The sequence below is a fragment of the Brienomyrus brachyistius genome, chromosome 5, assembly GCF_023856365.1.
Source record: "Brienomyrus brachyistius isolate T26 chromosome 5, BBRACH_0.4, whole genome shotgun sequence".
NCBI classification, from domain to species: Eukaryota; Metazoa; Chordata; class Actinopteri; order Osteoglossiformes; family Mormyridae; genus Brienomyrus; species Brienomyrus brachyistius.
In genome coordinates this window covers 14,780,685-14,795,839 of record NC_064537.1, presented here as the reverse complement: position 1 = coordinate 14,795,839, position 15,155 = coordinate 14,780,685, and the positions used below count along the sequence as shown (strand labels likewise).

Here is a 15,155-nt window from a genome sequence, read left to right as displayed (position 1 = left end):
CAAAATATTGTGATGTGGTCTGTATAACGGTTTTCACCTTTAACCATAGAAGGGTATGATGTTAGTTGTACGTGTGGAGTCTTGACGTTCTTACGACACATGGGTTCCCCCTGCTTTCTTCCCTCATTATGAATACATACAATTAGGCTAGCTGCTATTTCTAAATTGGCCCATGCTCGTGCCAAGTACTCCAGGCCGGCTTTAGCTATGGGCAGAGTAGGTAGCTGCCTAGGATCTGCAAATTACTTTCGTTGCAGTGGAAATGAAATGATCAGTTTTCTTGATATGGGAGACACCCAGGTAAAGCTGTACCTAGGACCCCTGAAATGGTAGAGCTGGCCCTGTCAGTACTGTCTGGGACAACCTCAATACCCCCCAAGCCCCAACCCTGCTCAGAATAATCATTTGGAAGGTAGATGAATAAATTGATCCATTAATAATGCGTTTGCATATGAATGTTGGATGAAATGCACACGCGTGCTGGCTTGCAGTCCGCATGGGGTCAGTCATCCATGTGTATAGCCGAGAGTTTCGTTCATTCATCACTGAAAATCCCTTTGTTTGCTAAGAGGTTAGGCATCATCACCATCCTGCTGAAATTTTATCTATTGATGAACCTCCCCTGAAAGGCTGTGCTAGTTTAAGGTGTGGGTCACACATTCACTGAGCTGGAAACAGCAAACCTTGTCTGCTCTAATAGATCCGTGCCTTAATTCCACTACAATGTGTAACATTACCAGGTTGCTTAGCAAACCCTTCTATCTTAAGTAACACAGGGTCTCCTGTTCTGCTCATTTTGTGCTGGTTTTTATGAAGATATTTAAGTACCTTATTTAAAGACTCTCTGGAGGCTTGGTCCTATTGACAACTTTTTGTATTTGTTTTGTATTTTTACCTAAATTAATTCAACTTTTTATGGGGGCTGGATTAGCCTTTAACAAAATATCGATCCTCCTTTCAAATTATATGTCTATATTCCTAATGCTTCTCTTCGTCAAGGATGAAGGGACCAAGAGCCTTTCTGAGGCAGCGGAGCACAGCAGGCTTAGGTACACCCTAGTAAAGATGCTGGTCCATCACTCACAGCAGGCGATTTAGTCACACCTAATTATGGACTATAACTATATGTCTGGACTGCAGGATGAAAAATGCAGCCCAGGGATAACATGTAAATTGCCCACATGTGAGGCTGCTGTGAGAGTCAAACAGCCAAACCTGCACATGTGAGGCAAGAGCGTTAGTCACTGAGCCACCGTAGTTCTGTATTCTAATTGATCATCAATTTTTCCATATAATAACACGTCGTTTCTCTTTGTTAAACCTCATGCTGATTATTTCTGAAGTATATGAAAAATAATATCAGCAATCTTAATGATCTTGGCTTCAAGTCTTTTTACAGATTTTGACATGCATCTTAAGATGTTTTCAATATTACATTTCTAGATTGTTGGCAAAGACTTTTCACCAATAAATTCCAAAATAAAACTACAGCTGTACAGTAATTACCCTAATAGGCACCATAAGTGGTAACTGACAGTGGTCTGTCCAGGGATTTTTGGGATATCTTCAAGACCATATTTTGTGACAATCTGGGCAAAAAAGAAAGTTATTAAGAATATTCTTCATTATCATCTCATTGTGTCTTACCTACTCCCTCCAACCATTTAGTACTCTCTCTCTCTCTCTCTCTCTCTCTCTCTCGCTCTCTCTGGCTCTATCCCTCTCCCTACCTACTCCACTCTATCGTATGTCATCACCTATTGTCAATCTTTCAGTGTGGCTTCTCACCTTCCCTGGCCCTGTTCACCAGCTGTTAATAGGAATGGCTACAGAAATTATGGCCCATTGAGCCGGACTGAATAATTCACAAGCCAGCACTGGGGTGTTCGGGTGCGTGATTCTTTGCATTCTCATGCCCCCTGTCCCATGTGTATCTGTGTTGGGGACCAAAAGGGTTGTTTGATGGTCACCATTTGGAATAGATAGAGCAGCACCCTCTCGAAAGCCCATCAACCTGCCAGCTGCACTGAGAAGCCAGGTAAGTGGATTTACTTTGGGATGCATGAATGAATGCTGGAAACCATATTTCTTCATCGCAGAAATAACAGATTTTTCTGTGTGGAATTTCATCAATATTAATATATGTATTATCAGTGTCGGTGTGAGGCCATGGTCTCAGACCTAAACCATGATACAACCCAGTCCTGCTATTTATTCACTGTCTAAAGCAGCTTTAACATTGGCCTACATATATATGCAATAAAGTCTGTGTCTGTGGGTGGGCACATTTACTTATTAACTTTATTTTGTATTTATTTTGTATTGTATAATGTTTTTCATTTTTAGGTGAGCGTGAAATATCTATTTTGAGGAAGTTATGTAAAGAAATCCAAGTATATATATATAAGTAATTCTTAATAAATGACTGATAAATAATTCATTACTATTCACTGGCACTTATTCATAGAATTGTAAAAAAAAAAAAACCACGACTGAAACTGGAAAGGATGTTAAAGTATACATAATTGTCAAGTAGTAATTATAGTCACAAGTTTTTCACCTTTTTAGCATGTAACTTTATAAATGTCTATATCTAGGTTTTAACTTTTCGTTTATGTTTATGTAGAAATTTCCTTATTGTAGTTTTTAAACATTATTTTGAGTTAGCAAAGTCCATGTAAAATGTTTAGCACCCAATGCCTTTTATTCATTTATCACCAAGATAAGTCTTTAGTAAATATTTAATTTGAGTTTAAGTTTGAGTATTTCTAAAATGGAAAAAAAAATCTACTTTTCAGGCTAACAGAGAACCATTATTGCCCTGCTCTCTAACAGAGGGAAAGGAAAGTCCATATAACTGGTGTGCGAGCATCCTGCAGCTATGGCTCCTGGCAAGTCATGCAAGAATACTGAAGGACAGAAGATGGATGGAGGGAAAAAGCAGAAGAAACATGCAAAGGGGGAAAAATGCAAGGAGGCAAACAGTCCGCAAGAGGCTAGAAAGGCTGCAGATGTGAAATGTGGGAGCAAGAGTGAAATCAAAAACACTGAAAAGAATGTCAAATCTGGCAAACCCAGATTCTTCACAATGGGCAAGGGAGGGAAAGAGAAAACGAAGGAGAGTGCAGACACAAGGACGGAAAAGGAGCAGAAAGTTCATACAAAGACACACCAAAGACGTGTGTCCTCAAAAGAGACCAGTAAAAAACCTGTGGCTAAAGAGGCCAGGAAGAAAGTTGCTAAATCCAATGCTATTTCAAGGGACACTCAAGTAAAAGCAGCTAAGTTGACCAAAGTTGATACGAAGACTCCGAGCAAGAAAGGTAGCAAGGTTGTGGAGTCGGATAAGGAGGAATCGGGGAGTGAGGAGGAGAGCACAGAGGAGGAGAGTGAAGAAGCCGGGAGCAGCAAGGAGGGGAAAAGTGATGCAGACGGTAAAGAGGAATCCACTGGATCTGAAGATGAACGTAGCCATGAAGAAGAGGCATGTGACACAGAAAATGAGGATGAGAAGGAGGGAGAACTTGAACCATCAAATGTTTTCACAAGCAAAGGAGAGCCAGAAGAAGAACCTGTAACTAGTGAGAATGAAACTAACTCAGAGGCAGATCGTAGTGACACCCTAGAGGACCACCAAGGACCTAGTAGCAGTGTAACTTCAATAAAGGAAACTGGACCACTGCAGTTGTCTACCCAGTTACTGGGCCAGGGAGCAAGGATTAAGTCTAAAATGCTCATGAAAAAAGGACTTCTTGCAGAAGAGAAACCAAAAAAAGAAGCCGTGGCAACCAAACCATTCCCAATGAAAGGGTTAGTTTTTAACAAAAATGCGATAACAAAAGGGAAGCCTCAGATACTTCAGATAGCTAAGACAGCAAAAACAAACGATAAGAAACAAAGCCTGAATGAAGATACAGAAGCATCTCCATCTACATCCTCTCCACAAACTCTCATGGCTGGTAAATCTTACTTAATGCTGAACATGAAAGTGAAAAAGAAAGAGGATAAGAACAGTCTAAGTCCAAGAGCTGAACCTGACAATGAAAAACAAAATGAAGATATTATGGAAGAACGGCAAAGTAATGGTCAGTCAAGAAATCTTGGATTAGCGCTTGCAAAGGTAAAGATGGCTTCTATGAGGTATCAAACCAGGAAGAATCAAAGAATGTTAGATGAGCTTGCATTGGTAGATGAACCTGTAGAAGCAACATCTTCTAAAGTCACCAAATCCTTAGTAGCTCAACGGAAGAGCATCAATACACTGCGACGTGTCTCTGGATGGATACAGAAAAAGATTCCGAAAAGTACCAGCTTACGGACTAAGTTGACTACAGTTTCCAGAGCTATTGGCATCACCAGATGGCTCTCTGCACAAGCAGCAAAGCACCAGAGAAGTAGCAAAAGTTCTAAGCAGAACGTCTTCCACCGGAAGGTGATTAAGGGTATTTCCAGTACTGCTACACTAGCCAGAAAGAAGGCTCAGTTGCCAATTAAAGGAGCAAAAGACTTTGAGGAGGAGATGACAACTTTTCGAGAGAAGCAAAGAGTCGTGAAGGAAGAAACACAAGATGCCTCTTCTGATGAGCTTAGCTCATCACCCCAAGCTAATGATAGTCATAGCGAACCAGAAGAAAAAGGAAATTCCATAGACCCTAAATATGCTATTGTCTTCCCAAGGATGCACAAGATTGGCAAGGGCAAAGGAGGTTCGCCTTCCTCCACCAGTGCAAGCACTGCAAGCACTGTCAAAGAACCCAAGCGTGTTCCTCCAAAGCCAGGAGCTCGCCTTGTTCTCCCAGTACAGCCTGATCTAACCCTCCTGAAATCTGTCAAAATGATCTCTCACAAGGAAGATCGGCCTAAGAGTAGAACAATAGATAAGAATGTAGAGGAGAAAGGATTAGAGAAATTGGACACTGCACAATCACTAATTGTTGGGAAAGGACACAGCACGACACAGTCAGCTAGAGGAAAACTACACTTAAAGCCAGAGGTATCTGAACTAAAATTACCTAAGAATTTAGCTGGATCAGAATTAAAGTTGAGAGAGGGTTTAGGTAAAAATAAAAACAAAAATGAATCAGTTGATAAAACAATGGAGGCACAAGAAGAAAGGACAGTTATAACGCCGTCCTTCTACGAGGAGGAAGCTGACCGAGAAGTGGCGGAGTTGATGGGTGAGGATACTTTCTCCACTTCAGTGGAGGTGCATTGGGCTCAGGATCACCCATTCCGGAGCGATCCTCAGGACTGGCTGAAAGCAGAAACCCTGCTTCCACACCAAACTGTTGAGAAGCTCAGCAAATGGTCCATATACCAGGAGACAGAACAGTGTCATACTATTCCAATCAAAAATGGTAAAGGACCATGGGAGGCAGAGGATGTTGTTCAAAATATGCTGGAAAGCCGACTCACCAACACACAGGTAAATTAAATCAGGGTTCTGCATGAGATTAATGGGAAAATCATTATAGCACTACATGCTTTTGGGAAACTTTCACAGAATAATTTTTGATTTAGTTAAAAAAAGTTTATATCCGTGTGTTTACTATATTGGTGTTTTCTCACTATACTTGTTTAAAGTATATTTCACGCTCATTTCACGCTCATTTTCACTATTCATAATTTTATTACTATTATAGATTTATGTACTTCAATATTCCAAAAGCACATTACTTTTCTCATACTGCACATCTCCTTACACTCTGCCTATAACTCTGTCTGAAATGCTGTATTAAAGCTATAAGCCCCACCCCTGATGAGCCCAGTGTACTCTGAATCGTCAGCTTGCCCAATTGGTCAGCTTGCCCTACATGTCCTGCCCATCTTGCAGTATGTAGACAGATCATTGCAGATAGACAGCCAATAAGGATTATGTTACAAGGTGATGTCACCATGTCACGGAAGTAAGGGCTAGAATTCCGATAAGCTGTTTCAGGCAGACTAAAGAAGGGTGGTTTCTGTGGTAAGAGATACTCCCGTAGGCATGTACTTTGAGTCTTAAGACTTTGCAGACTGTTTACATGCCCATAATGCTATATAGCACAATGAAAAGGAAAACCGGAAAAGTATAATAGGGCCCTGTTAATATGTGCGTGCATGGAGTAGGGGCCGGAGATGGAATGCAAGATGCTTTTGATTAGCTCTAGCATCTTGCATTGTGATTTTTTCTTTTGCTCAATGTCACAGGTATATATGAAAGACACCAAGCAAATCTTGGAAGTGGATGAAGTGGATGATTTGTCACGGCTTGAGTGAGTTGCAGTGTGATGGGTTCCTGTGATGCCTCCCAGTACAATTAAATTGACAGTAAATATTACTGTTCAGCTTTGTAAGACCAAAAATATTTAAACAGATTTACCAAAATGTTAATCAGAATGTTGTGATTATTTAAAAAATAGTAATACATGAACATTCAGCGTATATCCAACCTCAGAATATAAACTGTTAAGATATTGCATTTCAGTAATTATATATCGCAACGACAGTGGAGGGAAAGCATGTGCACATGTAGATATGGTTACAGTATATCCAGAGGTGGACATTTCACATCCAGAAGGTAGAAATCCAGACGAAGATTTTGTTTCAACCAACCAGCTGAATATAAAGAGTTAAGCTATTGACTTTCTGGACCAGAAATGTCCACTTTTGCATATATCAGAACTGCACATTATGAGAGCAACTGTAAAATTAACAATTTACCTAGTCGTAAAATTCGCTTGTATCTGCCAGAACCATTAAATGTTGTCAGTTTACAATAACTGTGAAGACTGCTTTGTTTTTTTTTCCAGAGAAGTGTGTGAGAGTTCTGTGCTGCTCAATCTGAAAAAAAGATTTCATCGAGACTTGATTTATGTATGTGTTGCCCTGAATCTACACATGGGTTCATTTGCTTGATGCTGCAAAGAATGATGTCTAGAAACATGTTCCATTAGGTGTTTCTCAGTGGTTAGTACTGCTGGTGGTTTGAAACCTAAGGTTGTGGCATTTGCATGTTCTCCCCATGTCACGGCAGTTTGCTGCCACAGTCCAAAAAACATGCAGTTAGACTAACCGATGTCTCTGAATTGTGAGTGTGTGCATGTCCGTGCCCTGCAAAGATCTGGCATCCCATGCTGAATGCCTTGTACTCTATTCTACCTGTTCGTGGGAGTTTTGCTTACACAAAAATGTTCTGAGGGCAGAACAAAAAAATGATTAGTTAAAAGATATAACCAATCACATCGTACAAGAGGTGGGTCCAAGCAACTAGAGGAGGAGGGGTCAAGACATCTAATTGGATGGTCCTGCCTTCTCTTGTTCCCTGGACCCACCTCTCTACAATCTAATTGGTTATCTCGCTGAACGAATCATGTTTTTGTTCTGCCATATATTTTTGTGTAAGTACTGTAAAACTTCCATGAACATTCTGCCTAGGATAGGTTTCAGGTATCCCCCTGTACCCTAACCATGATAAGGTTTAGAAGATGGATGGATATTTTCAATATTCCTTCAAACTCTTTGAAATAACCTTTATAAGTGTGTTTATTTATGCAATTCCAAAATGACATAATTTTATAGCTGAGCATAGCTTTATACTAATTTGTTTCGTTGGCTCACTTAATGACTGTGCTGTTAGACATACATCGGAAACATGCTGCTGTCAGTCAACCCCTTTAAGCCCCTCGGTATCTATTCAGAGGAGGTGGGCGTGCAGTATCAAGGCAAGCTGTTGCAGCAGAACTCACCGTGAGTGACCGTCTTTGCAAACCATCACTATGGAAGCTGCCAGGAATAATCTTACAAAAAATTCCTGACATACAATGTAGAAAGTTAATTTTATGTGTTTATACGATATAATATCCTTTAAATGTACTGTGTACTATTGCCATTTTATGTAATAAGACACAAGCCAGTGCTTGATAAGCATTTAGAAGATGGAGGGATCTAAAATAGCAATAATATTGTTGTTGCCAATACCAATTGATAGTCAGTAAATTTAAAATTCATTTCAAGATTTAATTAATAGACATTTCACATAGCATGGTTTACCATAATCCATAGTAAAACTGGGAACGTTAAAGCAGCACAAATTAGCAGTACTGATTTGCCTGTGTTAAACATCACTGACGCCATATGTTTGTTTTGGAAATATAGTCTGTCTGTAACTAGGAGCTGCTCTTCATAGAGTGTGTGTACTCTTCCTGCAGTCATGTTTATGCTGTCGCAGAGGAAGCCTTCTGCCACTCCCAGAATTCTCCCCAAGAGCAGTGTATCGTCATTAGGTCAGTTCACACGCATTCCTTATGCCTTCCATTACCTTTTCATCTGTTAATAATATTTTATTTCTCCTCTGTCTAACATAGAACTGCAACACCCGTAGATCTGCAACACGTGTAGAAATGCAAATGCCGTGTTTCATATTCTGTGTGACGGAACGGGAGAGCAGACCTACTCTTTCCACTTCACAGTGGGCAGAGCGGTTCTGGGAAGACAGAAGCCACCAAGCGTATCGTACAGTACCTGAGCTGCATGTACCAGGGGAGGGCTGACAGTGTGAGGCAGGTCAGTCAGCCAATGTGTGTCCCTGTTTTTTTGTCAGTTAGAGGGTTCATTTCAGTACAAGGCAAATACAGAAGCTCACATAATCTAAATTCATCCATCCATCCATTTTCCAAACTGCTTATCCTACTGGGTCGCAGGGGGTCCAGAGCCTATCCCGGAATCAATGGGCACGAAGCAGGGAACAACCCAGGATGGGGGGGCCAGCCCATCGCAGGGCACACTCACACACCATTCACACACACATGCACACCTACGGGCAATTTAGCAACTCCAATTAGCCTCAGCATGTTTTTGGACTGTGGGGGGAAACCGGAGTACCCGGAGGAAACCCCACGACGACATGGGGAGAACATACAAACTCCACACACATGTAACCCAGGCGGAGACTCAAACCCGGGTCCCAGAGGTGTGAGGCAACAGTGCTAACCACTGCACCACCATGCCGCCCCCAATCTAAATTCAGTTTTGTCACAATTTTGCACCCATGTACCTGTCAGCCCTTGGATGTCTTGCCCATTCTGGAGAGCTTTGGCAACGCCAAGACCATCCTTAACAACAATTCAAGTCGTTTTGGCAAGTACCTACACATCCACATTCGGCAGTGAGTCTTCATTTTTAATCATTATGCTAATTCATACTACAACTATAGAGTCATTGCAGTGAAGCGGTCTTAACCGTAATACTAAACATAGATTTGTTACAGAGACTATAAAATAATGTACAACTCATTGACTCTATAGCAAATCCTCCAGAAAATGCCGGATAATCTCTGTCATGCCATAATCCTCGGTGAACTGGGTTTGTGCAACTGAACACTGGACACCACCTCTCTCGTTTTTTTTTCTGTTGATCTGTAGTGGTGTCGTGGTGGGGACCTCTCTTTCACACTACCTCCTTGAGAAATCACGAGTTGTGTTTCAGGTGAGACCCCTCTTTTCCAGAATCCTTATAGAATTTAACGGTCCGTGCATCCAAATATGATTAGCATTTAGCTGATTAGCTGCTGCAATGCACACCTGCAGCGTTCGGTTTTGATGTCCCTCAGGCCCAAGGGGAGAGGAACTACCATGTGTTCTATGAGATGTTGGCTGGGCTAAATGACTGGGACAAACAGGAGCTGTACTTACAGGGAGCAGAGACATACTTCTACCTCAATCAGGTGATACTTCTGGGTTCTGCGGTCTGCTGTCATTAGCAATTACAGGCCATTAAAAATTAACACAAAACCCCTTTCAGGTTGTGAGGCAATGCATGAAAAGAATTCCCATTATTCTTTTAACAAAAGAATTTTTAAATATATATATTACGGTAGAACTGGAAATTTAGTATTTTGTGTGCCAACAAATAGTAATAGGTCCTTCTGTTTGACTCCGACCACCCTACATCTTAAACCCCTTGTTGAGTACTGTATTGTGATTTAAACAGAAGTCCATTACATATCACTCCTTTCTGTTTGTATGTTGCACTGTGAACCTCAGGTAATGTTATCTCATGAAACTGTACACCTCTGTATGGACGGTCTACGTCTGTATGACCATAAAGCCCCGCTTCGCTTGATTTCACTCTCCTGAGGCTCTAGCTCACCCTGTGGCTGACTTCTGCTCCACATAGTACTTAAATTGCAACAATCACAAATTATTACTATGTGGTATATTGTATGTAAGTTTCAGGCCTATAATTAACTTTTGTTTTCTAAATGGTAATTTCATTTTAATTGATAACGGAAAATAACATAAACATTACTTCTCCACTTCCCCAGTCTTTCAGATCATATAAGAATTTGCCCTATTTTATAAATAAAATTGTAAGTTTAATAAATTAAGGGTGTAAAATAGAAGTCTTTGAAATCCCCAAAATGTGCATTTTGAGTTTTCTGTCTTTCAGTTTTAAAGGAATCTGATTATTTTCAGAATTTCCTGAAAAAAAAGTAGCTCCATACCAGATAAATATGCTTTCCTTTACTGTTTCCTGATACAGAAATACTTTTTGAAAATGACGTTGGAATGTGGGTTTTCCATTTCCGTGCTGTAATGCCTGTGAATGCACAGGGCGGCACTTGTGAGCTGGAGGGCAAGTGGGACAGAGAAGACTTTGTGACATTAGTCCGCTGCTTGGAGACTATCGATCTGCATGCGGATCAGCTGTCCTCTGTGTGGGCCATTCTGTCATCCATCCTGCAGCTGGGCAACATCTGCTTCAGCTCTTATGAGGTGTGCTTTTCTGCATTCCTGCTTCATTTGTGTACTCTGGGATTCCCTACATAGCAACAGCAAGGTCAAAGTTCAAGGTTTTATTGTTATATGCAAGTACAATGAAATTCTAGCATGAACTTCCTGCAAGCCATAACGCCAAATAAATCCAGAAGCTAGTAATGAATATCAATACATAAAAAATAAAGATACTGTCACTGTAAACAAACATTTGCATGCATGCATGTTCAAAAGTGGAACCATGGGTAGATCCTGAGGAATGCAGTGTTATTTATCTGACTCTTTTACCCAAATCAACTTACAGTACAGGGAAGGGTTGCAATTTATGGATGCTCCCTGGCATTTGAACCCATGACCTTTACATTGTTAGCCCATAATATTCTACTTGTTGAGTAACAGCATCTCTTGTAGTAAGGTTAGGCATGCAGTTAGTTTATGATTGTTGCTGTTGGTACTTGTCGGTTTAGACAGATATATATCACGCTTACGTGGATGCGTGTTGCACGCAGCGCGAGTCGCTGGAGGTGGCACGCATCTTCAGTGAGGCTGAGGCAAGGCGTGTGGGCAGCCTGCTGCAGGTGTCTGCAGAGGCCCTCCAGACCGTCATTACCCACCGTGTCACAGTGAGCACCAGCAGGCCACAGTTTCTGTGCACTGCGTTCTTATCAAAATTGAATCTGCTGACCTGTAGCACTTTGTTTCTGATGTGCGTCTCTCACTGTATGTTGCTCCTTAGGAAACAACCTATGATAGAATCTACTGCCCCCTATCAGTGGAAGGTGCCATAGAGTGCAGGTATAGATACAATGTTACTGCTGCCATTGAGGTAGTAAATATAGTGTTGCATTGTAATTATGAGGCCAATGCACTGCTTTCAGAAGTAAATCGCCATATATCTGCTGGAACTGCACAACCTGTTCCTTATATTGGGTGTCTTTCAGAGACGCCATAGCCAAAACGCTCTACTCAGTGCTGTTTAACTGGCTGCTGGATCGCATCAACGAGTGGCTGATTCCTACAGAGATGGACAGCACCGTTGGAATCGTGGACATTTATGGGTTTGAGGTATTCTTCCTCAAAAGAAACAAGATAATAAGGATCGAAGATCATTTGAGATTTTGTTCACTTTAAGTGTTACTGGTTCATTGAACCACTTTGAAGATTCTGATCAGTCTTTTTATATAATTATCTTAATAAAAGATATGTTGAGACTACTTCACGTGAACAAGCAGCACTCCTTAGAGTACTGCTGCAAGTAACAAGTAATATAAATATTTATTCTGTCGCATGCTGTCTATGTTATTAAGCAGATATACGTTTAAAATAATGTTGGATTTAAGTCAGTGTCTTTCGGACAGGACCTGGGAGTAAACAGCTTTGAACAACTGTGCATTAATTTTGCCAATGAACAGCTGCAACATTTCATCAATAAGGCAGTGGTATCACAGGAGCAGGTGGGTCTTCTAGGGAAGGGATTTGCCATCTCAGCATGAAGGGTCTATAAATCGACTTTATTTATACCCTTTGCGTCTTTTCTGATGTTACCCCTGATCAGATTAGCATACACTCTTTTGCAGGAAGAGTACAATGCAGAGCAGATCAAATATTATCCCGTGACTGTCCAGAACAATGACTCCTGCCTGGAACTCATCTCTGCCCGGCCTTATGGCATCCTTCGTATCCTGGATGACCAAACCTGCCTCCCTCAGGCACAGACATGCATGCTTTTCCATATGAGTACCTTTGTTGACCTTTCTTGCAGTGCTTTCTCATTGGTGTATTAGCACAGTGTGTGGTCTGGTAACAATGCTTCCTTGTCAATTCTCTCCCAGGCCACAGACCACACCTTCCTGCAGAAATGCCATTATCACCACGGAGGAAACCCACTTTACACCAAACCAAAGATTCCACTGCCCACCTTCACAATATACCACTATGCAGGGGCTGTTACCTACCAGGTTGGTCAGCCATTTGCTCGCATTTGAGCATATTCTATGGGTCTGAGGTGTGCGGTTCCAATACATTCAAATTAAATTCCTGCCTGCTTTTCCAGGTACACAATTTCCTGAACAAGAATCATGACCACTTTCGTCCAGAGATTCTTGAGCTTTTTGCACGCAGTCGACTGAAGGTAAATCCCTTAGAGCTGGCCAGTATCAAAATATGAATTATAACTAAGTGAACCAAATATATAACTATGTGTAAAAGCATGAAGATATTTTAGCCCATATATGTCACTTTTACAGTTTTACATAATTTATCATGTAGTCTTTGAATCTCCGCCATGGCTCCGTGTTTGTGGGGTTTGCATTTTCTCCCCATGTCGTCGTGGGGTTTCCTCCAGGTACTCTAGTTTCCCCCCCACAGTCCAAAAACATGCTGAGGTTAACTGGAGTTACCAAACTGCCCATAATTATGCATGCTTGAGTCTACCCATTGATGGGTAGGTGGCTGTAACCGTCCCCCCCAAACCCTGAATAGGGCAAGCAGCTACAGAATGGATGGATGGATATTTCTTGGCATAATTTCAAAGCCATTGAGAATGTCACAGATACAGCCTTGCATGGCAGATATCACAGATAGTAAAGTTTAACATGAACTCTATAATGTATGTGAGGTTTTTGCTAAACCCCCAGATGGTGTCCAGTCTGTTCCGCAAAGTGCAGGAGGGCTACCTGCAGCAGAAGGAGCTGGGCTTGCGTGGCCGGGGCCACCGGCAGCAGATCACCACCGTGGCAGCGCACTTCCAGCACTCACTCTCAGAGCTGACCAAACGACTCGAGAGGTGCGGCCCAAGCCGCCGTTCTCCTCAGCTCCGGTTTGGTTTCACTTTCTAATCCATGTGTGGTGGCTCTTCTACGGATGCATGCATGCACATGTATTATTTCAGCACCCATCCATCCACATTCTTTAAGCTGCCATCCAGGACGCACAGGGCAAGAAGAAGCAGAACACCCTGATCAGGGTGCCAGTTGTATACCTGTATACATTTTTTTCCCACTCAGGTGTAAAACTACATTTGTACGCTGCTTCAAGCCCAATTACATGAAGGTAAGAAGATAACTGTCATCTTTGATATGTTGGGAGGTTTCCCCAGGCAATAACTCATTAGTTCAAGATGTAGTTGATCTTCTTAGGTTGGTATATATATGTAGAACTTGTATGTTTCTGAAAGTTTGTTTATAATCCTTATTTCATGCAACACAGTTACCAGGCATATTTGATATAGACTATATGACACAACAGCTACGGCATGCTGGGATACTGGAGGCTATTCACATCAGGAAAGAGGGATATCCCATTCGGATTCTTTACTCCTACTTCATTGACAGGTACTGAAATAACATCTAACAGGGTATCTAAATGGACTGGGGACCTGTATACAGAGGGTATATGTTATGCATGATAATATCTTCCTTTTAGCAGTTTACATGTACAGTCTTACTTTTGCCTGTCTTTCTTTGCCTTTTTGCTCCTTGTTTCTCCATAAGGTACGGGGTCCTCATGCCACAGCGCACAGTAGAGCTACCTGAGAGGGAGCTCGTGGTTGCACTGCTAGACTCCATTCCAGGTGTAGAGGTGGAGCAGTATCAGCTGGGTCTGACCAAGGTGAGTTTCTACTGGGGATCCCTGTATCTTCTGTCCCTCTCCTGTTCTTTCTTTCATATACCGCCAAAAATGTGTAATCTCCAGCCTGCTCAAAGACTCATTCTGAAACCAAGGATATTAATATGGAGTTGGTTGGCCCATTGTTGCTATAATAGCCTCTGCTCTTCTCTTAGTATTTTCCATTAGTTGTTGGAACCTTGCTGTTGGGATTTGCTGCCATTCAGGTTGGCTGTTGATGTTGGGTGATCAGCTCCCTTTCTGTTAGCTTACATCACTTTGCAACTCAACTTGCTCCTAGAAGTTTCTGCTTCTCTAGGGCAGCTCTAGAGAGCAGAACTGACTTGTTGGAAAGATGGCATCACATGATGGTGACAAGTGGGAAGTCATTAACCTCTTTTATATAATATTTGTTACAGGAGATTGTGTTACTGAGGCCTAAATTATACTCCTACATCAACGGGTCAATGGGTTTGACTCAATTAGGCAATTCCTTTAAATAATAGATATATAAATAATTTTGGCCATGTAGCGTGTCCTGATGTTCTGATAGCAGAATGAAAAATGATTGTTTCAAAGAGATAACTAATCAGATTGTAGAGCAGTTGCTTGGACCCACCTCCTCTACAATCTAATTGGTTACCTCTCTGAACCAACCATTTTTCTGCCCTCAGAACATTCTTGTGTAAGTAAAACTTACACAAATCTCATGAGCATCCTGATTCTGGCTAAAGAAAACATTTGTTTGATACACAAATGTATATATGTTCCTCTCTCAGTGTGGAACATGACAGA

The 15,155-nt window shown here is 41.5% G+C and overlaps 1 protein-coding gene across 1 annotated transcript in view; it reads left to right on the top strand.

Annotated features, from left to right (window-relative positions):
• Window positions 1-1,939: 1,939 nt before the first annotated feature.
• The window catches only part of myo15b (myosin XVB), a 37,254-nt gene continuing 24,038 nt past the window's right edge, over window positions 1,940-15,155 (top strand). Inside the window, exons 1-22 of the mRNA XM_049014258.1 lie at window positions 1,940-2,038; window positions 2,836-5,425; window positions 6,190-6,254; window positions 6,792-6,855; window positions 7,619-7,728; window positions 8,190-8,264; window positions 8,451-8,544; window positions 9,042-9,145; window positions 9,402-9,465; window positions 9,590-9,703; window positions 10,593-10,754; window positions 11,264-11,377; window positions 11,491-11,549; window positions 11,696-11,819; window positions 12,113-12,208; window positions 12,332-12,463; window positions 12,587-12,712; window positions 12,808-12,885; window positions 13,391-13,539; window positions 13,760-13,805; window positions 13,962-14,086; window positions 14,246-14,363. Coding sequence (XP_048870215.1) covers window positions 2,882-5,425; window positions 6,190-6,254; window positions 6,792-6,855; window positions 7,619-7,728; window positions 8,190-8,264; window positions 8,451-8,544; window positions 9,042-9,145; window positions 9,402-9,465; window positions 9,590-9,703; window positions 10,593-10,754; window positions 11,264-11,377; window positions 11,491-11,549; window positions 11,696-11,819; window positions 12,113-12,208; window positions 12,332-12,463; window positions 12,587-12,712; window positions 12,808-12,885; window positions 13,391-13,539; window positions 13,760-13,805; window positions 13,962-14,086; window positions 14,246-14,363 — 4,563 coding nt within the window. The 5' untranslated portion in view covers window positions 1,940-2,038; window positions 2,836-2,881. The remainder of the gene's footprint in view (window positions 2,039-2,835; window positions 5,426-6,189; window positions 6,255-6,791; window positions 6,856-7,618; window positions 7,729-8,189; window positions 8,265-8,450; window positions 8,545-9,041; window positions 9,146-9,401; window positions 9,466-9,589; window positions 9,704-10,592; window positions 10,755-11,263; window positions 11,378-11,490; window positions 11,550-11,695; window positions 11,820-12,112; window positions 12,209-12,331; window positions 12,464-12,586; window positions 12,713-12,807; window positions 12,886-13,390; window positions 13,540-13,759; window positions 13,806-13,961; window positions 14,087-14,245; window positions 14,364-15,155) is intronic.